This window comes from Mobula hypostoma, chromosome 25, assembly GCF_963921235.1.
Source record: "Mobula hypostoma chromosome 25, sMobHyp1.1, whole genome shotgun sequence".
NCBI classification, from domain to species: Eukaryota; Metazoa; Chordata; class Chondrichthyes; order Myliobatiformes; family Myliobatidae; genus Mobula; species Mobula hypostoma.
In genome coordinates this window covers 904,931-932,752 of record NC_086121.1, presented here as the reverse complement: position 1 = coordinate 932,752, position 27,822 = coordinate 904,931, and the positions used below count along the sequence as shown (strand labels likewise).

At 44.9% G+C, this 27,822-nt stretch overlaps 1 protein-coding gene across 2 annotated transcripts in view; it reads right to left on the bottom strand.

Moving 5' to 3' along the window:
• LOC134337699 (NAD kinase-like) overlaps positions 1-27,822 on the bottom strand; it is a 130,259-nt gene that overhangs the window by 99,025 nt on the left and 3,412 nt on the right. Inside the window, exon 1 of one of the 2 annotated variants that reach the window (XM_063032892.1) lies at positions 3,968-4,047. The exons of the other annotated variant lie outside the window; for it this stretch is intronic. Coding sequence (XP_062888962.1) covers positions 3,968-4,041 — 74 coding nt within the window. The 5' untranslated portion in view covers positions 4,042-4,047. Of the gene's footprint in view, positions 1-3,967; positions 4,048-27,822 lie in introns of those variants that run through there. 2 annotated transcript variants of the gene reach the window in all.

The window sequence follows — 27,822 nt, the reverse complement described above, 5'->3', positions numbered from 1 at the left end:
TTCTGTTGGTGTCTGCTACCCTCAGCCTGCTGCCCCAGCACACAACAGCAAACATGATCGCACTAGCCACCAGAGACTCGTAGAACATCCTCAGCATCGTCTGGCAGATGTTAAAGGACCTCAGTCTCCTCAGGAAATAGAGACGGCTCTGACCCTTCTTGTAGACAGCCTCAGTGTTCTTTGACCAGTCCAGTTTACTGTCAATTCGTATCCCCAGGTATTTGTAATCCTCCACCATGTCCACACTGACCCCCTGGATGGAAACAGGGGACACCGGTACCTTAGCTCTCCTCAGGTCTACCACCAGCTCCTTAGTCTTTTTCACATTAAGCTGCAGACAATTCTGCTCACACCATGTGAAAAAGTTTCCTACCGTAGCCCTGTACTCAGCCTCATCTCCCTTGCTGATGCATCCAACTATGGCAGTCATCCAAAAACTTCTGAAGATGACAAGACTCTGTGCAACCAATGTGCAAATAAACAAAATAATACTGAGTCTTCAAAATCAAGTCCATAGGATGTGGGATCAGTTCAGTGGCGAGGCAGGTGAAGTTATCCACGTCAGTTCAAGAGCCTGATGGTTGGGCCTCATCAGCAATGGGGAAGTACACCCACCAGCAAAACTCCACAAGTTCAAGGTGGCTTAGGACAAGGGGAACTATGAGATGAGTGATGAGCTCTGGTCTTGACAGTAACACCCAGACCCTGAAGAACTAAGGACAAAAGTTGGTAGGTGGACAACAACAAACCCTTATAAGAAATCAGTTCATTGCTAGAAGCTGTGATAATTAGATTACAAGGTCATCAGAGCTGCACTGCATGTTCTACCTGTGCTGAAGGTGGATGAATGGCCTCCTAACTGCTGATCCTGTGCAAGTGACAGGCAACATAGACAGCTGAAATAAAAAAGAGGCATACAGCAGGTCAGGTAGCGTCTACGGAGGGGAATAAACAATCGATGTTTCAGGCTGAGACCCTTCGTCAGGACTGGAAGGGAAGGTGATAGGTGAGACCAGGTGAGGGGGAAGGTGAGTGGTGAAGGGGGGAGAAGGGTGAGTTGGTAAAGGGCTGGAGAAGAAGAAATCTGAAAGGAGAGGACCATAGGAGAAAGGGAAGGAGGAGAGGCACCAAAGGGAGATGATGGTTGTGAGAAGAGAATAGGGAAGAATGGGAAGCCAGAATGGAAAATGGGAGAAGGGGGAGGGGGGAAAGAAATCGAAGCAGTTAGAAAAATCAATACACATGCCGTTATGTTGGAGGCTACCTGGATGGAATATGAGGTTTTTCCCTGCGGCTTCATCATAGACAGACGCGTTAGAATTGGAACGGAGTGGAGTTTAAATGGTTGGCCACTGGGAAATCCTGTTTGTTGCGGACAGAACGGAAGTGCTTCCCAATCTGTGCCAAGTCTCCCTGAAGTTGATGAGGCCTCACTGGGAGCACTGGATACAGCAGATGACTCCTTCACTCCCAGCACTTATCCCTCCAAGTGGCACAGTGCTCCACCTGCCCATTCAGCAGTCACGGCCTCAAACAGCGCTTGCAGGCAAGGCACGTGAAGGTGTCAGAGTCATTTATCTGGCGTTCTCAGTTTTCTAGAATGACAAGGTGGGACTCTTCACCACACAATCTACCTCATTATGGCCTTGCATCTTACTACCTGCTTCACTACACTCGCTCCGCAGCTGTTAGACTTTATTCTGCATTCTGTGTTTGTTTTGACTTGTTCTATCTCGATGCACTGATGTGAAGAAATGAACGGTATGAATGGTATGCGAAACAAAGTTTTTCTCTGAAGCTCCGTATACATGATAAACATCCACACAGGACAACCGGTTCAGCATTGTTACATACCCCTTGCCCATCCTCTGGGTTTTATTCCCCCCTCCCCGCTGTCTTTCCTCCTGGGTCTCCTGTCCCATGATCCTCTCATATCCCTTTTGCCAATCACCTGTCCAGCTCTTGGCTCCATCCCTCCCCCTCCTGTCTTCTCCTATCATTTTGGATCTCCCCCTCTCCCTCCCACTTTCAAATCTCTTACTAGCTCTTCCTTCAGTTAGTCCCGACAAAGGGTCTCGGCCCGAAACGTCGACTGTACCTCTTCCTAGAGTTGCTGCCTGGCCTGCTGCGTTCATCAGCAACTTTGATGTGTGTTGCTAGCATTGTTACATGTTGTGCAAGGCAGCCATTAACCACGTGATAGTGGACGCAAGCAAGTCCCTAAATCAAAATGCAAAGCTCAAAGTCGATTTATTATTAATGTATAGATAAGTCACGATATACAAGCCTGAGATGCATTTTCTTGCAGGCATTCACAGTAAATACAAGAAGCACAATAAAATCAATAAAAAGACAATCAACCAGTGTGAAAAAGACAACAAGCTATGCAAAGACAAAAAGAAAGAAATGACGGTAATAATATTAAACAGGCAATAAATATCAAGAACTTGAGATGAGGACGGTTTGAAAGTGAGTCCGTAGGTTGTGGGAACAGTTCAGTGACAGGGTAAGTGAAATTGAGTGAAGTTATCCCCACTGGTTCAAGAGCCTGATGGTCGAGGGAATCAATGAAAAACTGCTCACAAACACAGACAGACAAGCAATGTGCAAAAGACGACAAACTCTGCAAATACAAAAGAAACAAATGATGATAAATCAATAGAAAAATAATATTGGTATTTCATTCACTTAAAATTGTTCAATTAAAATGATTTCTAATTATTTAATTTAAAAACCTAAAAATTCAAATAAAACTATGAAGCTCTGGTTAGAGCAGACTGGGAATATTGTGTTCAGCTCTGGTCGCCTCACTTAGAGGAAGAGTGAGAAAGAGAGTGTGCAGAGGAGACTTCCCACGATGTCGCCTGGATAGACAGCATGTCTTATGAGAACAGGCTGAGTGAGTTGGGGCTTTTCTCTTTGGAGAGCAGGAGGATGAGAAGTGACTTGACAGTGATTGCTAACATAATTAGCGGCATAGATAGAGTAGATAGCCCGAGACTTTTTCCCAGGGCAGAAATAGCTAATACCAGGGCTTATAATTTTAAAGTGATTGGAGGAAAGTATAGGGGGTGTCAGAGGTATGCGTCTTTTATTTTAAAAAACACAAGAGTGTGATGGGTGCATGGAACACCCTGCTAGAGGTAGTAAAGGCAGATAAATTAGGGACATTTAATAATAACTATTTAAATTGTATGTTTCGTACATTAAGATGCAGCCTCAAAGCGCTTTACATAGATTGTAAAGATAAATCAATAAGAGTCATAAAAACACAAGACAAAATTAAAAATCACAAATAGACACGCATTATATAGAATAAAATGTAACAGAATACCCAAATTATGCAAATGTAATCAACATCAACAGGCATTAAGTAATCCTATAAGCAGACCAAATTTAAAAAGTAGTTTTTTTTTTAAAGAAGTGTTTTGAAACATTCCACAGTACTAGCCTGGCATATCTCAGTCAGTGGAGTATTCCAGATTTTTGGTGCATGAGAGCAAAAGGCCACATCACCAGTTCTTATACGCTTGTTCCGGGAACACTAAACAAACCAGATCTAAGATTACAATTAGGGATGTAAGGGGATAACTCTCCAAAATATACGGAGGAGCTAGACTATTCAGATACTCCTCTACAATTTTAAAATTGATCCTAAAGGACACAGGCAGTCAATGTAATGATGCCAAATCCAGTGAAAAGTGCTCAGATTGTTTTTTTTAAAGATTCTTGCTACTGCATTTTGAAAAAGCTGCAGCCAATTTATATCTTTCTCAGGCAGTGCTGAAAAGAGTGCATTACAGTAGTCTAATCGGCTAAAAACAGAAATGTGTGTCAATTTTTTTGCATCTTAAGAGACTCAGGCACATGGATGTTAGAAAAGTGGAGGGCTATGCAGGAGGGAAGGGTTAGATTGATCTTAAGACTAAGTTTAAGACCTGCGATTGAGGGAAGTACAGTTCCATACCAGGCGGTGATGCAGCCGGTCAGGATGCTCTCAATTGTGCCCCTGTAGGAAGTTCTTAGGATCTGGGGGCCCATACCAAACTTCTTCAACCGTCTGAGGTGAAAGAGGCGCTGTTGTGCCTTTTTCACCACACAGCCAGTACGTACAGACCACGTGAGATCCTCAGTGATGTTTATGCTGAGGAATTTAAAGCTGTTCACCCTCTCAACCCCAGATCCATTGTTGTCAATAGGGATTAGCCTATCTCCATTCCTCCTGTAATCCACAACCAGCTCCTTTGTTTTTGTGACATTGAGGGAGAGGTTGTTTTCTTGACACCACTGTGTCAGGGTGATGACTTCCTCTCTGTAGGCCGCCTCATTATTATTTGAGATTAGGCCAATCAATGTAGTGTCTTCAGCAAATTTAATTAGCAGATTGGAGCTGTAGTTGGCGACACAGTCATGGGTATACAGAGGGTAAAGGAGAGGGCTTGAGGTCCACATTAAAATAAAACAGCTTACTGTCAGGGACTACAAGTACCAATCTCTAAAGCAGGAGCAACAATAAACTCCATTGATAATACATTTTAGACGGTTACTTCCCAGGAAGCTTCGGTACCAGCTGCAGCCTCACCACTCCCACAAATCTGTTACTTGGGAAGAGCACTTGGTTGGACAGAGAAAGACAAAAAGGGGAAGTGCCCACTCTATCACTTGGTTTGTGCAGTGGAAAGATCAGTATGGCAAACCAACGCATACCAGGCCCCTTACCACCCAGAATCATGAACATACCCCCATTCCTCAGCACCACGTAGCTGTAAATTACCCGTTCCTTACAATGAGCTGCTAATATCAGCAATCTCAAAGCTCCTCTTGGCAAAGAAAAAAACTCGGTACAATAACTGGTAGATATTTTGAGACCAGATCGGAAAACATAAGCTTGGTCGAATCTAGAGGCTCAGCACATCTGCTACCCACCCTCAAATTCTTTTGAGAACAAACCTCCCAGCAAAGCAAAACCAGCTGAGAACGTAACAGAACAGATGTGTTAGAGAAGTCCCACAGGCGATTTTTGGATTACGATGTACAGAAACAGGTTTGATATCGGGCAGGTTTTACCATCGCCATAAACCTGTTCAACAGCATTGCTGGCTCCAGGAGGGAGCCCAGGTTTGTATTCTAGTGCAGTTAATCTGTGGCAGGAATCCTTTTGAAGGAGGTAGATGCCCCAGAGGAGTAGTCAGGCTTAGAGTGATACCACGGACTTGATTTGATTTATCAAACACAATCTGAATTGGCTGAAGTTTAATCACCCTGTCTGTCACCACCCTCAGACCACATGGTTCTGCTGACTAGGGAGTGTCTGATCACATCACACAAACTGAGGCTGCTGGAAGGACTAGTAACACAGGACAAACCAAGACTAAAACTGACAAGACCACATAATTATAACATATAGTTACAACAGTGCAAAGCAATACTGTAACTTGGTAAAGAGCAGACCATGGGCACGGTAAAAAAAAGTCTTAAAGTCCCGATAGCCTCATCATCTCACACAGACGGTAGAAGAGAGAAACTCTCCCTGCCATGAACCTCCAAGCGCCGCAAACTTGCCGATGCAGCACCATTGGAAGCACCCGACCGCAGCGGACTCCAAGTCCGTCCAAAAACTTCGAGCCTCCAACCAGCCCTCTGACACTGAGCACCGAGCACCATCCTCTGCCAAGCGCTTCAACCCCGCCCCAGCCGCCGAGCAACAAGCAAAGCCGAGGACTCGGGGCCTTCCCCTCCGGAGATTCTGGATCACACAGTAGCAGCAGCAGCGAAGCAGGCATTTCGGAACTTTCACCAGATGTTCCTCCATGCTCCCACGTCCATCTCCATCAAATCAGGATTGTGCACGACACCCTACTTAACAGATAACAGACATCACCACTGGAGTGACTGCTGTGAGCTGCGTCGCGCTGCCATTTGATAAAGTGAAGCACAATAAGTTATTTGAAATATTACAGGAAACTCTAGATCTAGATTCGAAAGACCTCCGCCTAATCAGAAATCTGTACTGGGAACAAACTGCCGCTGTTAGAAAAGATGGAGAAGTGAGTCAGTTTACGAAAATCAAGAGAGTCGTTAGACAAGGGTGTGTTTTCTCCCCTGATTTACTTAATGCATACAGTGAAACAATATTACAAAAAATAAGAGGCATCTTGGGAATCAAAGTTGGCGGTGAAAACATCAATAATTTCAGATATGCAGATAACACTGTGTTAACTGCAAGTACGGAGGAAGAACTACAAAACTTAATTGATATAATTGCTGAAGAAAGTGCAAAAATGGGTCTATCTATCAATTGCAAAAAGACAGAATGTATGGTGATATCCAAGAAAGAAGGAGAATCCTATCTGCAGGCTGAGAATAAACAGGGAAGACATAAAACAAGTACAGAACTTTTGCTACTTAGGAAGCTGGGTGACAGATGGCAGGTGCAACTTGGACATCAAAAGAAGAATAGGGATGGCAAAAGACACCTTTACGAGAATGAAGAGTATACTGACCAATACTAAACTAGGCATGACAACCCGCCTCAGAGTACCGAAATGTTATGTTTATCCAGTTATGTTATATGGCTCAGAATATTGGAACAATATCTAGTAACATGAGGAAACGAATTGAAGCAGCAGAGAATGTTATGATGAGGTTGTATAAGGCATTGGTGAGGCCGAATCTGGAGTATTGTGTTCAGTTTTGGTCACCAAATTACAGGAAGGATATAAATAAGGTTGAAAGAGTGCAGAGAAGGTTTACAAGGGTGTTGCCAGGACTTGAGAAACTCAATTACAGAGAAAGGTTGAATAGGTTGGGACTTTATTCCCTGGAGCGTAGAAGAATGAGGGGAGATTTGATAGAGGTATATAAAATTATGATGGGTATAGATAGAGTGAATGCAAGCAGGCTTTTTCCACTGAGGCAAGGGGAGAAAAAAACCAGAGGACATGGGTTAAGGGTGAGGGGGGAAAAGTTTAAAGGGAACATTAGAGGGGGCTTCTTCACACAGAGAGTGGTGGGAGTATGGAATGAGCTACCAGATGAGGTAGTAAATGCGGGTTCTTTATTAACATTTAAGAATAAATTGGACAGATACATGGATGGGAGGTGTATGAAGGGATATGGTCCGTGTGCAGGTCAGTGGGACTAGGCAGAAAATGGTTCGGCACAGCCAAGAAGGGCCAAAAGGCCTGTTTCTGTGCTGTAGCTTCTATGGTTCTATGGTTCTATGTGGTTTTTGAGGAGGATGCAAAGAATATCATGGACGAAATGAATATCTAATGAGGATGTCAAGAACAGAGCAAACACAAAAAGAGAAATAATGTATGAGATCATGAAGAGGCAAAGTAACTTCATTGAACATGTGATTAGGAAAGAGGAGTTAGAGTGCACTGTAATTATGGGAAAGATTGAAGGGAAGAAAGCAAGAGGAAGACAAAGACAAATGATGATGGAGACAGCAGCCAGAGAACTGGAAATGAATACCAATGAATTGATCCACTTGACCCGAAACAGGAGTGTGTGGGCCACGGCAGTCAAAGCTCAAACTGGGCACGGCACCTGATGATTATGATGATGAACATTACCTTGCAGCTCTTGAATTGAATTGAATTGAATTGACTTTATTCCTTACATACTTCACATACATGAGGAGTAAAAATCTTTACCTTCTGTCTCCGTCTGAAACAAAGGAGCTTCTTGTAGGCTGCCCAAACACTCTGCAGATGGCAACACAGAGATTTCTCAATCCAGCAGAGAGGTCTGAATTTAACTAGGGTTAAAGGGAAAGGACAGGTGTGGCATCATCTGTGCCCGGAACTATGAACCTATGAGCTACCAGTGCTGCAGTTCTTGTAGTAACTGGTAACTCACAGGTTCACAGTTAAAGGAGAGTTTCTTTGAGGACAGGGTCACTTTGCTCTCTGCTTACTCTATCATTCGACACTCCTGATGCAAATGGCCCAAATTTGGGCTATTATGACAGATGACCAAGGGCCCTGCTCCCCAGCACAGAGTGGAAAGGATTATAGCACTTTGGTTGAACAAACTCAAAGACCACACTGGCCTGCAGCAGACAGGACATGAGATGGAGATGTTTCAAGTCTTCATAAACAGACACAAGCACAAAAGGGAGTCATCATATCTGTCAATTCAGTATGTTCAAATTACAATTTGAAGTTCTTTAATCTCCCAGAAACACAAAGAACATTCTTTTTCTAGTCCAGAGAAAGACAGGACACCTGTGTATGAGAGTTTTACATAGTTTCTTAATAAGAACTGATTCTTTCTCCACTGAGGGCAAAGACAAGAAGTTTTGGAACGTCTATGAAAAGATGTGCTGACATTGGAGAGGATCCAGAGGAAGCTCATGAAAATGATTCCAAGAATGAAAGGGTTACCATACCAGTAGTGTTTGATGGCTTTGGGCCCGTACTCAAAGTTCAAAGTTCAGGGTAAATTTAGTGACAAAGTACAAATACGTCACCATTTACAACCCTGAGATTCATTTTCTTGCAAGCATTCACAGTATACACAAAGAAACACAATAGAATCAATGAAAGACCGCACCCAACAAGACTGACAACCAAAGACAACTGTGCAAACACAAAAAAGAGAAAAATAATAAATTATTAATTATTATTAATAATAAATAAATAAGCTAATAATATCGAGAACACCGGATGAAGAGTCCTTGAAAGTGAGGCTATAGTTCAGCGCTGAGGTGAATGAAGTTGAATGAAGTTATCCCCTCTGGTTCCAGGGTTGAGGGGTAATAACTGTTCCTGAACCTGGTGGTGTGGGTCCTGAGATCCTATACTTTCCTCCTGATGGCTATAGCAAGAAGACAGCACATCCTGGGTGGTGACGGGGGTCCCTGATGATGGATGCTGCTTTCCTGCGACAGCACTCCACGTGGACATGTTCAAAGGTGGAGAGGGCTTTACCTGTGATGGACAGGGCTGTATCCTCTACTTTTTGTAGGATTTTCCATTCCAGAGCTTTACTGTTTCTATACCAGGCAGTGATGCACCTCATCAATACTCTCCATCTGTCAGTACCTCAGCTGAACTCTGTCTTTTTCTGTGTTTTCCCCCTAGCCGTCAGTCTGTGGTTTTGTATTGCCATGTGCTCCTGTCCCCGCTCCTGCTCTACTCCGGCCCCTGTATTACTGAGTACCCCGCCTCTCACCTGTTTCTCATTATTACCTGTTTTGCTGCCACTTCTGTCTCATTGTGCTCCACCTATCATCTGCCTCTCTGTCTATTGCTCAGTGTATTTCAGTCCTGTGTTTTCACCTGTTTGTTGCCAGATTGTGCCAGTGAGTTTTCCTGAGCCTTTCCAGCATTTGTATCCATACTCTGTCCATCTGAATATCAACTTTGCCTGTTTCCTGATTCTGGTTTTTGGATTTCTCTGGATGTTTTGATCTCTGCCTGAACTTTGACGCCGACTTTGTTTGCACCTCAGGATTTGTTATTCAATTAATATCACTGTGTGCACAGTACTGGGTCTGCAATTAGATCCCTGCTTCAACGCCCTGATGCCATCGCACATTTATAGATGTTTGTCAAAGTTTTAGATGACATGTCAAATCTTGGCGAACTTCTAAGGAAGAAGAGGTGCTGCTGTGCTTTCTTTGTAATGGCACGGATGTGTTGGGCCCAGGACACGTCCTCTGAAATGGTAAAACCGAGGAATTTAAAGTTGCTGACCCTCTCTGCATCTAATCTCCCGATGAGGTTTGGCTCATGGATCTCCAGTTTCTTCCTCCTGAAATCAATAATCAGCTTCTTGGTCTTGCTGACATTCAGAGAGAGGATACCACTGTAGCATCACTCAGTCAGATTTTCAATCTCCTTCCTATTTGGCTAGAGTTTAAAAGAATGAGGGGGGATCTCAAGGAAACCTACCCTATATTGAGAACTGAGGACATAATTACAAGGGCTGGTTAACAAAACCCAAGCTGGGGAGGAAATCAGTTTCAGTTCTCCATCTGGAACTTTGTTACTTGAGGTGATTGGAGGTGGCAGGTACTTTTTGAACAACTGAACGCTGTGTTGAATGAGAATAGAGTTGGGGTCTGATTATATTGAAAGGCAGGGTAGGTGGCCAAATACTGTTCCAAAAAAACAAAAGATTCTTAATATGCTGTAAATCCAGAGTAACACACACAAAATGCTGGAGGAATTCAGCAGGTCAGGCAGCATCTATGAAGGTGTATACTATAATCAGTTGATGCTTCAGCCCAAGACCTTTCATCAGGACTCAAGAAATATTGTACATGCTTTGTGATCTACACGAGCAGTCATTTCCATTTTCCATTCAAGGTCTGATGACTTTTTCAAGATGTGAGAAAGGACTGGTGTACGGCAGGAAAACCCGTATGTGACAAGGGGAACTCCTGCTAAATCAGAATCCAGCAAGACCATAGGATGGCCATCATACCATAAGACATTCAGAAGCAGAATTAGGCCATTTGGCCCATCAAGTCTGCTCTGCTTCCCATCACAGCTGATTTATTATCCCTCTCAAACCCATTCTCCTACCTCCTCCCCATAACCTTAGGAACCCATCAACCTCTGCTTTAAATATACCCATTGACTTGAGCTCTACAGCAGTGATATGGTCACTGCTGATCTGTACCAGGCCACGGCACTGTTCCACACAGCCCTTCAGCTGTTCAAAATGTACCCGCCACCTCTGATTACCTCACATCTTAAGAGAAAAGGTCGAACAAGCTGGGGATTTTCTCTTTGGAGTGAAGGAGGGTGAAAGGTGACTTGATAAATGTGTATATGATGATAAGTGTTATAAATTGAGAGAATAGCCAGGGTTTGTCACAGGTTGGAAATAGCTAATATGAAAGGATAAAATTTTAAATGATTGAAGGACAGTATAGGGAGGACGTCAGAGCTAAGTTCTTTACACAGAGAGAGGGTGTGTGGAACACCCTGCCAGGAATGGTGGCAGGGCCAGATGCCTTAGAGACATTTAAGAGACTCTTGGATAGGCACATAAATGAAAGAAAAAATAGTTTATAAAAGGGGCCGAAGGGCCTGTGGTGTTCTAGAGTGTTCTATGTTGTACACACCTCCAACACAACTGCATATCTCAGACAGGACTGCAGAGGGACGTCAGTGGATGTGCGAATGAATCCACCACAGTACAAGGCCCTGTGATTAGAATGCCTGAGTCTGTCTAATGTACACCCTCCCTGTTTATGATACATCTTTAGAACGTCACCAAAGACACTCGCAAATCTCTACAGATGTACCGCGGAGGGCATTCTGACTGGTTGCATCACCGTCTGGCACGGAGGGGCCACTGCACAGGATCGGAGAAAACTACAGAAAGTTGTAAACTTAGCCAGCTCCATCATGGAAACTAGCCTCCCCAGCATCGAGAATCGAGAACACCTTCAAAAGTCAATGCCTCAAAAAGACGGTATCCATCATTATGGAACCCATCACACAGGACATACCCTCTTCTCACTGCTACCATCAAGGGGGAGGTAGAGGAGTCTGAAGTCACACACTCAATGATTCAGGAACAGCTTTTTCCCCTCTGCCATCAGATTTCTAAATGGGCAATGAACCCATGAACACTACCTCACTAGTTTTTCTATTTTTGCTCTGTTTATGTACTACTTGTCTAATTTTTAAATTGTTATAATTTTATTATGCATTGCACTGTACTGCTGTCACAAAACAACATATTTCATGCCAGTGATATTAAACCTGACTCTGATTCTTTCACTCTATTGTCATTTCAGGGAGAGACGGGGTTAGGAGTGGTTTATGTTCAAGGACACAGCGATGATAAAGCATTTGCAACTGTGGAAAAACCCAGGTTATATCAGCACTGTCCCACACCCTCTGAATCAGCATCTCGTTCCCTCAGTCCACAACTTTCCACACACTTCCTGGTTGGAACCATCACACACAGGGCAGCTACGAAAAGCCCTCTGTCCCAGTGCTGCTGTGCTTTATATATTGCACTCAAGACATTTAACCTTCCCTCATCAGCGGAAGGCTCAGAGGACAAGGACAGCATTCCGCAGGCTGAAAGGAGTTCACATTCCCTGAATACAATCACCCCACCAATACAATCGTACCTCCCAAGGCCAAACTCTGAATTCCTCCCTAACCCTTTAGCCCTCCCCCCTCCTTTGGAGATCTCACTTTAATGGAGCTGTTAGTCCCTGGTCCGAAGGGAGGTTACTGCCATCAGGGAGGTGGTACAGGAGCATGAAGACACACACAATGTATTAGGATCAGCTCCTTCCCTTCCTCCATCAGATTTCTGAGCTGGCCATGAGCACCACTTCACTATTTTGCATGACTTACATAATTATTATACTACTTATATAATTTATAGTATATTTATGTATTGCTTTGTACTGCTGCCACAGAACAACAAATTTCATGACAAATCAGTGATAATAAACCTGATTCCAACTCAAGGGCTAATATTACCATACGGGGCAGCACAGCAGTGAGGTGGTTAGCACTTGGTTACCACTGTCTCCACTTGGACCACGGGCTGACGTAACTACAAACTGCGTTGCTTTAAAATTCCCATCGAGGGCCGGCTGGTGGCGCAACTACATCGGCGCCGGACCCGGGAGCAGAGGTTCCCGGGTTCGAACTCAGTCGGGTCTGCTCCCGAGTACGCTTTCCGTCTGTGCTGGGTTGAGTGTTGAGATCGCAACTCGATCTCGTAAAATAAAGGGAAAATACTGTGAAAATGTCTGTGTGAAGAGTGGTGTGTCACACAGTCTCTCTCTCTCGCTCTGCATCTTGTAAAAGCCATGAAAAAGACATCATCACGGACGCACGCATGGACACGCCAAACAAAAAAAATTCCCATCGAAGTGGATACCCCCCTTGGACTGCACGCCAGCATCACTACAAACTGCGTTGCTTTAAAACATCCAGTGAAGTAGATACCCTACTTAGATTGCAGGCTGATATCTCTGCAAACTGCGCTCTGCTAAAACTTTATTCCGATATCAGGGCTGATTAACATTTAGTTTCACATGTAGGGGTCAGAAATTTTTGGCTGTGGGCTTTCAAGGCACTTTTACAACTCAGCATTCAGCCTCTAAAACTGGAAGGGGGATAACCAGACCTTCTAGAAATCTGGTTTAAGAGATGGGTAGAAAGTGAACGGAAAAACTTGAAACTCAGTTGATCCATAAATCAAGGCAGTTGAGGAGGAGGAAGCAGTCTTGTATGTCTATTACACTCTCCATGGCTCTGGACATCTGATGAAGCACCTCATATGTACTGTATACTTCTGTAATAGAGAAAAAACAGTAGCCAAAACTTTACCAAACAGAGAAAATGTGTTTTGTGCCCGAAGGATAAATATTCAGCCGGGGGCAATAGGACCATAAGACATCGGAGCAGAATTAGTCCATATGGCCCTTCGAGTCTGCTCCATCATCTGATCATGTCTGATTTACTAACCCTCTCAAACCCATTAATCTGCTTTCTCCCTGTAACTGTTGACACCCTGACTAATCAAGAACCTATCAACCCCCACTTTCAATGACTTGGCCTCCACAGTCATCCTTGACAATGAATTCCACAGATTCACAACCCTCTCCTCACCCCCGTTCTAAATGGACATGCCTCTATTCTGATGCTGTGCCCTTTGGTCCAAGACTCCCCCGCTATAGGAAACATCTTCTCCACATCCAATCTAACCAGACCTTTCAATATACAATAGGTTTCAATGAGATCCTTCCCTATTCTTCTAAACTCCAATGAGTACAGGCCCAGAGCCATCAAATGCTCCATATACGTTAACCCTTTCATTCCTGGGATCATTCTGGTGAACCTCCCTTGAACCCTCTCCACTGCCAGCACATCTTTTCATAGATAAGGGGTCAAAACTGCTCACAATACTGCAATACTCCAACTACTCACAAAATACTTCTAACAGCCTACTTTTTAAATTTGACCTATTTATAGGATTACTTATGAAACCCCTTGGTTTCCTTGGCTATGTAAATCTAAGGGAGACACACTCCAGTCCCGCCAGACCCGTGAGATTGAGACCGCTCTCCCTCCCCAAACTCTGGTTTGTGTGGATGCTGTGTAATTTGCTACAAATTAGTGCCACAAAATAACAGGACAGTACATTGTGTACAATTAAAGGAATTATATTTATGAATCTTAACCTAACTAAAGGGTTAGTAAAGAAAAACAAAAAGAAAAGGGCCCATTTTAATTAAACAGCCAAATGTGCAAGTTGGAGCTCAACAGTTCACCGACAGTCACTAATCCTCAATCGATCTCAGCAACTGGCTTCATCAAATCACGGTCCCATAACAGGTTGAACCCTACGACCTGCTCTCTCCAGCGTCTTCTCTCTTCACCTCCCACTGAACAAAAGCCTCAAGATCAACCTCAGTGTCCCAAAGCAAAAAAACCTCTCTCCAGTTCCACCATCCTAATTGGATAGCACACATTCCTCATCATCCCTTATCTTCAACAATGACCCAAACAGGCTGGAAGCAGAGTAGACTGCTCTTACAGAGCTGCTAAACGGAATACCAACAGTATAACAGTAAAAATGTGAACCAGGGCATTACACTCTCCCCCCACCAAAAATAGTCATGTCCTCATGACTTTGAAATAATTTGTCATCTCGTCATCAATAACACCATTTTCAAAGGAATCTCGTGATGTCAGAACTTTCAATCCATTTGTAAATGGTATATCTGACTAGGGGGATAGTCGCGACCCTCTATTCCCCCAGTCGGTGCGACATAGGCCAGCCTATCAGGGGTCTCCTGACTCTGAGACCTTCTTATCCCATCATCTACTTCTCCGGTTTCAGACACTTCTCGGGAAACTTCTGGTCTACATGGCAAGGCCTCCCCCCGTCTATTACTTGTGCCTTCCAGCAACTCAGAGCCCCCTGTCACTTGGCTGAGCTCAGCTTCATTCCCAGTTACTTTGGAGCCCAGTCTACCTTCATCGTCCATCCATAAGCCTGCCTGACCCCCCATTTCACTTGCCTCAGCGTGAGAAGGGTTGGGGATCTCTTCCTCAATTATTGGGGAGTTAGCGAAGGGCAGCATATACCACACCCCCATTTCTTCATCCCCCGAGTCTGCATCACATTCAGGGGTGGGGTCTGGTCTAATCCTTCCCACTGTTGGTCCTTCAGTCCCCCCAGGTCACTGCAGAGTCCTCTTACTAGGTGTAGGGTCCAGGTCAGGCTCTAGATCAGCACACACCTTTTGTCCCACACGTAAGATGTGGTTCCGATGGAGAGTCTTGACAGGCCCATTGCCATCCTCTGATTTCACCCAGAGAACTGGTACGTTTGGCATCTGACTCTCCACCACACAGGGTGTAGCTGCCCAGCGGTCAGTCAACTTATGCTTTCCAGGTAGCCCCAAGTTCCTTATGAGGATTTGGTCTCCAGGCATGAGATGGGAGAACCTGAGGGTGGCCGGGGGGCTACATAACCATTGACTTTAGTTCGGCATTCAATACTGCGATCCCCTCCAAGCTGATCGTCAAACTTCGCCAGCTTGGTATCAGCTCATCCCTCTGCAATTGGACCTTGGACTTTCTGACTAACAGGCCCCAATCAGTTAAGTTAGACAACCTCTCCTCCTCCACTTTCACCCTGAACACCTGTGACCCTGCTGAACCTCACATCACTGCGCTAAGCAGTATTGCACCCATATTGTACTGTCTCAGTACTTTTATATTCGTGTGCTGAATCTCTTGGGCTGGGGATCACCCCGCAGGTGATAAGGCATAGTCCTCAGCTTCTTGACTCCAAGCACGCTTAGTAACTCACGTATGAGCCTACTCTCGAAATCTCATCTCTGATCACTATGCATCCACCTGGCGAGGCCATACTTCTCCCATAACACTTGGCCACGGTGGATGCCCTCTGATCCTTGGTAGGGAAGGCCTGTGCATATCTGGTGTAGTGATCCGTAATAACAAGACATTTGCCATAACGGAGTGGCCCTCGTAGCCAGTGTCTTACTCCGGATGCATGACTTACAGTATCCTGAGGAGACTGAGGTCCTTTAACATCTGCCGGACGATGCTGAGGATGTTCTACGAGTATCTGGTGGCCAGTGCTACCATGTTTGCTGTTGTGTGCTGGGGCAGCAGGCTGAGGGTAGCAGACACCAACAGAATCAACAAACTCATTCGTAAGGTCAGTGATGTTGTGGGGATGGAACTGGACTCTGACGGTGGTGTCTGAAAAGAGGATGCTGTCCAAGTTGCATGCCATCTTGGACAATGTCTCCCATCCACTACATAATGTACTGGTTGGGCACAGGAGTACATTCAGCCAGAGACTCATTCCACCGAGATGCAGCACAGAGCGTCATAGGAAGTCATTCCTGCCTGTGGCCATCAAACTTTACAACTCCTCCCTTGGAGGGTCAGACACCCTGAGCCAATAGGCTGGTCCTGGACATTTCATAATTTACTGGCATAATTTACATATTACTATTTAACTATTTATGGTTTTATTACTATTTATTATTTACGGTGCAACTGTAACAAAAACCAATTTCCCCCAGGATCAATAAAGTATGACTATGACTATGAAATCAATCTGCATATCTGCCCATAAACAAAATGTATGTCAATGGGCACAGGCAGAGTGGAAGCAGGAATGGATGCCAAAGTCCCACCCATTATCTGCAGTGCTAATGGATACAGGGAAGGGTCAGCTCTTCAAGATCCATAGTTGTTTATTGTCATTCGTCAGTACACAAAGGAGAATGAAATGATTGTTACTCCAGATCCAATGCAGCACAAAAGATAAAGAACACAATAACTTAATACATACGATTATCTTATACAGGTAGATTGATTGTATGTCCGTAAAGTGACGCTAGACACAGGAGTGCCTGTACACAAGGTGACTGGTAGGAAGTGATACAGTAGTGGTGGTTGAGGGTCCTGTGATTAGGCTAGTGGCATGCTCGGCAGTGTGATTTAACGGGCCAGAAGTGCCCGTTCTGTGCTGTATCTCTAAACAATTAGTAATAACTAAATCAGCTCAATTCATAGAAAAATACAGCACGGGAACAGGCCATTCGGCCCAACATTCCCATACTGACATAGTCTCATTTCCCAATGTTGACCGTATCGCTCTGAACTCTTCCGATCTGAATACTAATCCAAATGCTTTTTAAATGTTACTGTACCCACCTCTATTACCTTTTCTGGCAGCTTTCACATACCAAGCACCTTCTTTGTGAAGCTCCAGCATGGACTGTCCCAAGCACGGTTACGAAAGGAGGAGGGTCGGACATGGGACTAGCAACCCCAGCACTGAAAGCCCAGAGCTACAAAAGCTCCAAAGGCCTCATTTCTGGAAGAGGGAGGACAGAAGATGGGCTATACATGAGGACAACTTGAAGAACTGGCCCAGGACAGAGAACTCTGGCAAGCTGCTGTCCCAGCAGGCTTAACTGAGTAAGTCTGTATAAAGTTGCCCCTCAGGTCTCCTTTAAATTCTAATGCCCACCGCCCTCCCCCCCCGCCACCACCTTAAAACCATCCCTTCAGTATTTGGTTCCCTCTCCTTGAGAAGAAGGCCGAGTATTCACCCTATCCATGTTTCTTGGGATTTTATATACCATTATAAAGTTATCCCTCGGTCTCCTACACTCCAAGAAATGAAGTCCCAGCCTGCCCACCTCTCCCTCAAGTCCTTAAAACATGCTTGTAACAGAAAACAACCTGGATCCAATAAGGTGGATAAGATACTCACAGAGTGTGCAGAGATGAAGCAGCAAGATCAGACTCTGCTCTGGAACATGGGACTAGCACACTGCAGTGAACTCACTGACGGGACTAGGGCACATTACACTAAAGTACTCGGGAAAGTTGCACAAGGCCAGTAGTTGCTTGCACAACAGTGAGGGACAATTTGAAACCCTGAAATTTGAATGACTGAAACTGATCTATGATCTGGCAAGCTGCTGTCCCAGCAGGCTTAACTGAGTAAGTCTGTATAAAGTTGCCCCTCAGGTCTCCTTTAAATTCTAATGCCCACCGCATTATGAGAGCAGTTCTCAATTCATGACTACAGGAGCTTTCAAACTTCCTTTGCGAGAGGCATTTCTGAAAGCTGGATCTGAGAGGGTTATCTGATTCCTGCTTTACCAGTGCCATTCCAGGAGCATGGGGTCAAAGTTCCAAATACAGATTTACAATGAAGGGAGCAGGTGAACCAGTACCCTTTATGACAGCTTCACCAAGATGATAGCCAGTATCCTCCTTCAGCCCCACTCACCTGCTCTGTCACCCCATCCCTGCATCCTATTATTACCCGGAAATTTACCTAACTCCTTGGATAAACCCAGTGACTCTGCCTATTCAATCCTCCAGGCTTGGGCACAAATTCCTCCTCATCTCAGAGCAAAATGGTCTAACCCCACAGTGACTCCTAGTTCCAAATTCCTCAGCCAAGGAAAACCTCCTTGATGTCGCATTCCATAAGAAGGTCAGCCTTTGTTTGTGTGTCGTTTTTCATAAATTCTATTGAATTTCTTTACTTCCCTGTAAATGTTTGCAAGAAATCACTCTCCAAGAAAGTAACATGCATAATCAAGGACATTCACCATCCAGGCCATGCTCTGGTCTTGCTGCTGTTATCAGGCAGGAGGTACAGGGGCCTCAGGACCCACACCACCAGGTTCAGGAACAGTTATTACCCCTCAACCATCAGGCAGGAGGTACAGAAGCCTTAGGACTCACACCTCCACCAGGTTCAGATACAGTTATTACCCCTCAACCATCAGGAAGGAGGTACAGGAGCCTCAGGACCCACACCACCAGGTTCAGGGACAGTTATTACCCCTCAACCATCAGGCAGGAGGTACAGGAGCCTCAGGACCTACACCACCAGGTTCAGGAACAGTTATTACCCCTCAATCATCAGGCAGGAGGTACAGGAGCCTCAGGACCCACACCACCAGGTTCAGGAACAGTTATTACCCCTCAACCATCAGGCTCCTGAACCAACATGGATAACTTCACTCACCTCAACACTGAACTGATTGCTCAGCCTATGGGCTCTACAACTCATGTTCCGGTATTGTTTATTTATTTATTTATTTACTTACTTTGTTCTTGTATAGTTTGCCCCTCAACCATCAGGCAGTTCAAAGTTATTGTCATCTGACTGTACATACAGTATATACAACCAAATGAAACAATGTTCTTTCAGACCACAGCACATCCACGAAACATACATCATACACAACACAACACATAAAACAAAATTTTACCATAAATAAGTTTTTAAAAATTCAAATTGCATATAGCGCGCAGCACTGGTAAACAGTGAACGGTACTTTTTCGCATTAGTCGTTTATCAGTCTTTGTGTGTAGTTTTTCATTGATTCTATTGTATTTCTTTGTGCTACAGTGAATGCCTGCAAGAAACTGAATCTCAGGGTTGTATATGGTGATATATACATACTTTGATAATAAATTTACTTTGACTTTTAACTCTAAATTACAGTCATATCTGCAATTCCTCTGTGATTCCAGGCCTAGATGCAGGAAACTGGGACTAGCTGGGTGGTCACCATGGTGACCATGGGATTGGTTGGGCCGAAGGGCCTGTATCTGTGCTGCTTTGCACTATGACCCCTGACCACTGAACCCCTGTAACCTACAGACTGAGAGCGAGGAAGGCAAGTTGGTTTTCTTTAGCACAATAACAGGCTGTCAGTTTCCAGCATCCTCCAGTTTTTATATAAAGTATCTTGACCATGGGTCTCCCTGACCTGGTACAAAGTGGGCAGGATAAATTCACAGAATGTGCCGGAACAGAACAGTTACAGCAGGGAGTGGTAGCACCAAGTTCAGATCGAACTTGGGAGCAGCCTGACATTCACTTATTGCTGACGCGCAGTGACTACGAGATCCCGTGAAGGATCTGGGCAGGTCCCGGCAGCAGAACCGCACGATGTCGGTAATCACTTTATACAGAGAAGTTGAAACTTCTGCTCAATACTGAAACTGAGGAACAAGACACAGCTGGAGTCTGCTTAACTCAAAGCTACAACAGCTTTCAAACAGTCCCTGTACATGGCTGGTGTAAGATAACACTCCCCATGGGTGCCAGATCCCATTTCAGTGCCACTAACCAGGAGCAGAACACAATATTCTCCTAAAGGGCCACAGGAACTGGATTGTACTCAGCCACTGGTGACCAAATAGCAGTTGAAGGAAACAAGACCGGGGCACTTACATCAATGTGCTGACTTGTACACAAGATGCTGAAGAAACTCAGCAAGTCAGGCAGCATTGTGGAGGAGGGTCACCTGCAGACATCCACTTCAAATCCACTTACAGTTCTAACAAGGCCTCCCCACTGCCACGATGCAGTAGCTCTCAGACTGAGGGACAACACCTCATTCCATCTGGGTAACTTCCAACCTAATGGCATCAAGATCAATTTCCCTAACTTCTAGTAATTTCTGCCCTCCCCCCTCCTTCCCTCTCTCTTTTTCCATTCCCCTCTCACCCCTTCTCAAAGTTCAAGGTAAATTTCATTGTCAAAGTACATGTAGCATGTCTCCATATACAACACTGAGATTCATTTTTCTGTTGGCATACTCATCAAATAGATAGAGTAACAACAGAATCAGTGAAAGATTGCCTGACTACAGCATTCAACCAGTGCAGAGGACAAAAAAACTGCTGGAAATACAAAAAGAAGAAACAATAATAATAAATAAGCAATAAATAATGAGAAGGTGAGATGAAGAATCCTTGAAAGTGAGTTCATAGGTTGTAGGAACATTTCAGTAATGGGGCAAGTGAAGTTGAGTGAAATTATCTCCTTGGTTCAAGAGCCTGATGGTTGAGGGGTGGTGACTGTTCCTGAACCTTGTGGTTGGTCCTGAGGCTCTTCCACCTTCTTCCCGATGACAGCAGCAAGAAAAGAGCACGTTCTAGGTAGTGGGGGATCCCTGATAATAGATGCTGCTTCCCTGTGACAGCATTTTACGTAGACATGCTCAATGTTTGGGAGGACTTTACCCAAGACGGACTGGGCTGAACCCACTACTTTGTGTAGGATTTTCCATTGAAGGGCATCGGTGTTTCCATACCAGGCCGTGAAGCAGCCAGTCAATATACTCTCCGCTACACGTCTATAGAGGTTTGTCAAAGTTTTAGATGTCATGCCAAATCTCTGCAAACTCCTAAAAAAAAGTTGAGGAATTGCCGTGCTTCCTTCGTAATTGCACTTATGTGCTGAGCCAATGAGGACTAACTCATGGACCTCTAGTTTCCTTCTCCTGACATCTGTAATCAGCTCCTTGGTCTTGCTGACATTGAAATGAGAGGTTACTGTTATGACACCACTCATACAGATTTTCAGTCTCCCTCCGAAACGATGATTCATCACCTTTGATTCAGTCTACGACAGTGGTATCATCAGCACACTTGAATATGGCACTGGAGCTGTGCTTAGCCACACAGTTATAAGTGTAATGTGTGTAGCGCAGGGGTCTAAGCACACAGCCCTGAGGTGCACCTGTGCTGATGAAGATTGTGGAGGAAATGTTGTTGCCAATCTGAACTAACTGAGGTCTGCAAATGAGGAAATCCAAGATCCAACTGCAGAAGGTGGTATTGAGGCCAAGGTCGTGGAACTTATTGATTAGTTCTGAGGGAATGATGGTATTGAATGCTTGCTCTAATATCCTTACCACCAACTCAACCTGCAAGTTTACCTTTAGAGAATTCTGCACAAGGCCTCCCAATTCCTATGTACATCTGATTTTTGAATTTCCTCCGGTTAGAAAATAGTCAATATTTTTTATTGCTATATAAATCCTGTCTGTGACAGATGTAATTCTGAGGTAGCTTTCTTGACACATATGTTCTGGTCTTGCCCTCTTTTGGAAAAATATTGGAAAGACATTTTGATATTATTGCGTTCACCAGCAACTTTGATGTATGTTGCTTGAATTTCCAGCATCTGCAGAATTCCTGTTGTTTGATATTATTTCAGTGGTTTTGCATATTGATTTACAACCTCATCCTATTGCTGCAATTTTTGGATTACCAGTGATGGACTCTAATCATTTATCCCCTTCAGCTTGCTGTTTGATTGCATTTGTTACATTAATAGCCAGAAGATCAATTTTATTTAAATGGAAAGATTCTAATCCCCCTACTACATTTCAATGGTTTTCCCAAACTATAACATGTTTAATCTTGGAAAAAATTAGGTGTGGTACCACTGATCCTTCAGTTAAATTTGAAGAAACTTGGAAGCCATTTATTCAACATTTTCATATGATGTAAGCTGACCTTTTCCAAATCCTTTTCAATAACTTTCTGTTTGTGTATAGAGGAGCAGAGTTAATGACAAATAATGATTTTAACCAATGAAACATGGCAGCCCAGCTTTTGTTTTGTTTTTTTTTAGTGTAGGGGACCTCTTCTTTGTATAAAATTTTTCGAATCTTTTTCATGTTCAGTTATTAAGAGATTGGGAGGCTTAAATTACATATGTTACTCGGAGTCTGTGTCTGTATACGTTAACCGTTATTAATGTAATCCCGATCTTTTTGTATCATTTATCATTATTATGTTTATCAATTCGAAGCTTAATAAAAAAGATTGAGAAAGATAAAGAAATTGGTCAATGCCAGCAGTTCCCAACCTGGGATCCACGGCCCCATCAGTTAGTGGTTAAGGGTCCACGGCAAAAAAAAAGGTTGATAACCCCTGGAATACGGCTTTATTCTGTCCACCAAAGTGCATGATCATACACTTCTCTACACTATATTCCATCTGTCACTTCTTTGCCCTTTCTCTCAATCTGTCTAAGTCCTTCTGCAAACTCCCTGCTTCCTCAGCACTATCTGCCCTTCCACTTATCTTCATATCCAGGATATGAAGATAGGATAATCAAGGACACGACCCACCCAGCCAACACACTTTTCATCCCTCTTCCCTCTGGGAGAAGGCTCAGGAGCTTGAAGACTCGTACAGCCAGATTTGGGAACAGCTTCTTTCCAACTGTGATAAGACAGCTGAACGGATCCTGACCCGGGTCTGGGCCATACCCTCCAAATATCCGGACCTGCCTCTCGGTTTTTTTGCACTGCCTTACTTTCCCTTTTCTATTTTCTATTTATGATTTATAATTTAAATTTCTAATATTTACTATCGATTTGTACCCCAGGGAGCACGAAGCGCAGAATCAAATATTGCTGTGATGATTGTGATTGTGCGTTCTATTATCAATTGTTTGGCGACAATAAAGTATATCATCTGCAAACTTGGCCACAAAGCCATCAGTTCTGTCATCCAAATCAATGGCATATAGCTTGAAAACAAGCCATCCAAACACCAACTCCTGCTGAACACCACTAGTCACTAGCAGCCAACCAGAGAAGTCCTCCTCTATTTCCAATCTTTGCCTCCTGCTAGTCAACCAATCTTCTATTCATGCCAGTATCTTTCCTGTAATACCACGGAGTCTTATCTTGTTAAGCAGCCTCATGTGCGGCAGCTTGTTAAAGGCTTTCTAAAACTCCATCTACACAACATCCATCAGTGCTGCTTTGCTTACTCTGCTTGCTACTTCTGCAAAAAATCCCAACTTATTTGTCAGGCCAGATTCCAGATTTCCAACAGCCATGGTTGCCTCATCCTCCCTTTACAATACTTCTCCATCTTTGGCATGTATCTATCCTGCCCCAGACACTCCTGTGTGGGTTGTTAACACAAATGATGCATTTTTCTGTATACTGTGACGGCCACTTTATTAGCTACAGGAGTGGAACCTGGTGTGGTCTTCTACTGCTGTAGCTCATCCACTTCAAAATTCAACATCTCGTACATTCATAGATGCTCTTCTGCACAACATTGTTGAAATGCGTGGTTACTTGAGTTACTGTCACCTTCCTATCAGCTTGATAGGAACTAATCTGGCCATCCTCCTCCAACCTCTCTCATTAACAAGCCATTTTCACTTTCAGAACTGCCACTAACTGGATTTTTAAAAAATTTTTGCATCATTCTCTGTAAACTCTAGAGGCTGCTGTGCACGAAAATTCCAGGATATCAGTAGTTTCTGAGATACTCAAACCACCCTGTCTGGCACCAACAATCATTCCACATTCCAAAGTCACTTAGATCACATTTCTTCCCCGTTGTGATGTTTGGTCTGAACAACAACTCTTGACCATGTCTGCATGCTTTTATGCTTTGAGTTGCTGCCACATGATTGGCTGATTAGATATTTACATTAACGAGCTGGTGTACAGGTGCAGTGTGGCACTGAGGGTGCATGTGATAAATAAATGAATCTGATTGTGACTAGTGGACAAAAAATAAATTAACATGAGCAATGGATGTGTACAAAAGGAGTGTAATTCCAACAAACATAGTTCTGATGGTTTCTGTTGGTTTTGGAATACCCACATTATTGCAACAGTTATTTATATTTCAAGATTTCACAACCAGTTTGGCGATGAGTCAATCTACTTCACCCCACATCCACTTCGGATTCATCATTAATCACAACAAGACATTCAGTGCTGTTTTCATTAACAACCAATATGCTTAAGATGTGCTGGGGGCAGCCCGCAAGTGTGGCCACATATTCTGGCGCCAACATAACATACCCACAACAAAACTAGGCAACAGCTAAACCGACACCTCTCCCAGCAACCCACACAGGCTTACAACCCCTCGATAGGCCTCAAACACCTCATCCACCGACCCACACAGGCTTACAACCCCTCGACAGGCCTCAAACACCTCATCCACCGACCCACACAGGCTTACAACTCCAGGACAGGCCTCAAACACCTCATCCACCAACCCACACAGGCTTACAACCCCTCGACAGGCCTCAAACACTTCATCCACCAACCCACACAGGCTTACAACTCCAGGACAGGCCTCAAACACCTCATCCACCGACCCACACAGGCTTACAACTCCAGGACAGGCTTCAAACACCTCATCCACCGACCCACACAGGCTTACAACTGCAGGACAGGCCTCAAACACCTCATCCACCGACCCACACAGGCTTACAACCCCTCGACAGGCCTCAAACACCTCATCCACCAACCCACACAGGCTTACAACTCCTCGACAGGCCTCAAACACCTCATCCACCAACCCACACAGGCTTACAACTCCAGGACAGGCCTCAAACACCTCATCCACCGACCCACACAGGCTTACAACTCCAGGACAGGCTTCAAACACCTCATCCACCGACCCACACAGGCTTACAACTGCAGGACAGGCCTCAAACACCTCATCCACCGACCCACACAGGCTTACAACCCCTCGACAGGCCTCAAACACCTCATCCACCAACCCACACAGGCTTACAACTCCTCGACAGGCCTCAAACACCTCATCCACCAACCCACACAGGCTTACAACTCCAGGACAGGCCTCAAACACCTCATCCACCGACCCACACAGGCTTACAACTCCAGGACAGGCTTCAAACACCTCATCCACCGACCCACACAGGCTTACAACTGCAGGACAGGCCTCAAACACCTCATCCACCGACCCACACAGGCTTACAACCCCTCGACAGGCCTCAAACACCTCATCCACCAACCCACACAGGCTTACAACTCCTCGACAGGCCTCAAACACCTCATCCACCGACCCCACAGGCTTACAACTCCTCGACAGGCCTCAAACACCTCATCCACCGACCCACACAGGCTTACAACTCCTCGACAGGCCTCAAACACCTCATCCACCGACCCGCACAGGCTTACAACTCCTCGACAGGCCTCAAACACCTCATCCACCGACCCACACAGGCTTACAACCCCTCGACAGGCCTCAAACACTTCATCCACCAACCCACACAGGCTTACAACTCCAGGACAGGCCTCAAACACCTCATCCACCAACCCACACAGGCTTACAACTCCTCGACGGCCTCAAACACTTCATCCACCGACCCACACAGGCTTACAACTCCAGGACAGGCCTCAAACACTTCATCCACCAACCCACACAGGCTTACAACTCCTCGACAGGCCTCAAACACCTCATCCACCGACCCACACAGGCTTACAACTCCAGGACAGGCCTCAAACACCTCATCCACCGATCCACACAGGCTTACAACCCCTCGACAGGCCTCAAACACCTCATCCACCGACCCACACAGGCTTACAACTCCTCGACAGGCCTCAAACACCTCATCCACCGACCCACACAGGCTTACAACCCCTCGACAGGCCTCAAACACTTCATCCACCAACCCACACAGGCTTACAACTCCTCGACAGGCCTCAAACACTTCATCCACCGACCCACACAGGCTTACAACTCCTCGACAGGCCTCAAACACCTCATCCACCGACCCACACAGGCTTACAACCCCTCGACAGGCCTCAAACACCTCATCCACCGACCCACACAGGCTTACAACCCCTCGACAGGCCTCAAACACCTCATCCACCAACCCACACAGGCTTACAACCCCTCGACAGGCCTCAAACACCTCATCCACCAACCCACACAGGCTTACAACCCCTCGACAGGCCTCAAACACTTCATCCACCAACCCACACAGGCTTACAACTCCAGGACAGGCCTCAAACACCTCATCCACCGACCTACACAGGCTTACAACTCCAGGACAGGCCTCAAACACCTCATCCACCGACCCACACAGGCTTACAACTCCAGGACAGGCCTCAACAGCTAAACCAACACCTCTCCCACCCACCTCACCACACAAACACACTGGCTTACAACCCCTGGAAAGGCCTCAACAAGTAAACCAGCTCCTCTCCCACCCACCCTCAGAGGTCCCTAACCCTGGGAAAGGCAACAACAGCTAAAACAGATCCTCCCCCACTCACCTACAGAAACACGCAGGCTTCCAACACCAGGACAAGCCTCAACAGCCAAACCAGCTCCCCTCCCAACATACAAGCACATAGACCTCCACTGGGCCTCCAGTCCTTGACCCTGATCTCTCAGACCTTATTCATTTCCTCTGCACTCCCACAGCAAATGTAACACCACAGAGAGGAGGGGGAGAAGAATCAGGGAACGAGCCAAGTTGAGTTTACTCAGAGCATCTGCAGAATTTCTCATGTCTAACTTGAGTTTATCATCAGGTACACAAGTACAGTGAGTTACAGAACAATACTCCAGCCCGGTTCATCCTGCTCAGTAAAGTTACATAAATTCTAAAATGCAATTCTCTCAGATATGGCTCCGAAAACAGGTCTTTGCTAAATGATATTTGGTGAGGTTCCAACTGCTTGAGATAAAGTGATGTGGGTTCATTTGGCAGAGAATTAAATAAATATTTAAAAGACAAAACTTTGTGGGGGGGAAAAAAGCAGAAGTTACACTTAAAAATATAGAGGAAATTAATGGTGATCAATCCCGAGCAGCCGTGTTCCCCATTGTGGGCAAAGTGCCGCTGAGATGGTGGGCAGACTGTCAGTACACCTTGCAAAAACATCATTAGTTGGAGCTTCCACAGATTGAGAGGTAACAAGTGAATGGACATGGAAAGGAGGAGACAGTAATAAGCCAAGCTTATTTTCTGTGCATTGCTCAAGATTTCCAGCATCTGCAGAACCTCTCAAGTTTATTGTCAGGTGCCCAAGTACCAGCAAGGTACAGGGACAATGAAGATCCGTAGCCCAGTTTATCTTACATGAAATTCTGGAATGTACTGTTGAAGAAAAATTAACAGGGCATTTAGAAAATAATAAAAAGGTCTGGGTCAACATGGATTTATGAGAAGGGGAAGCCTGTTTGACAAATCTGT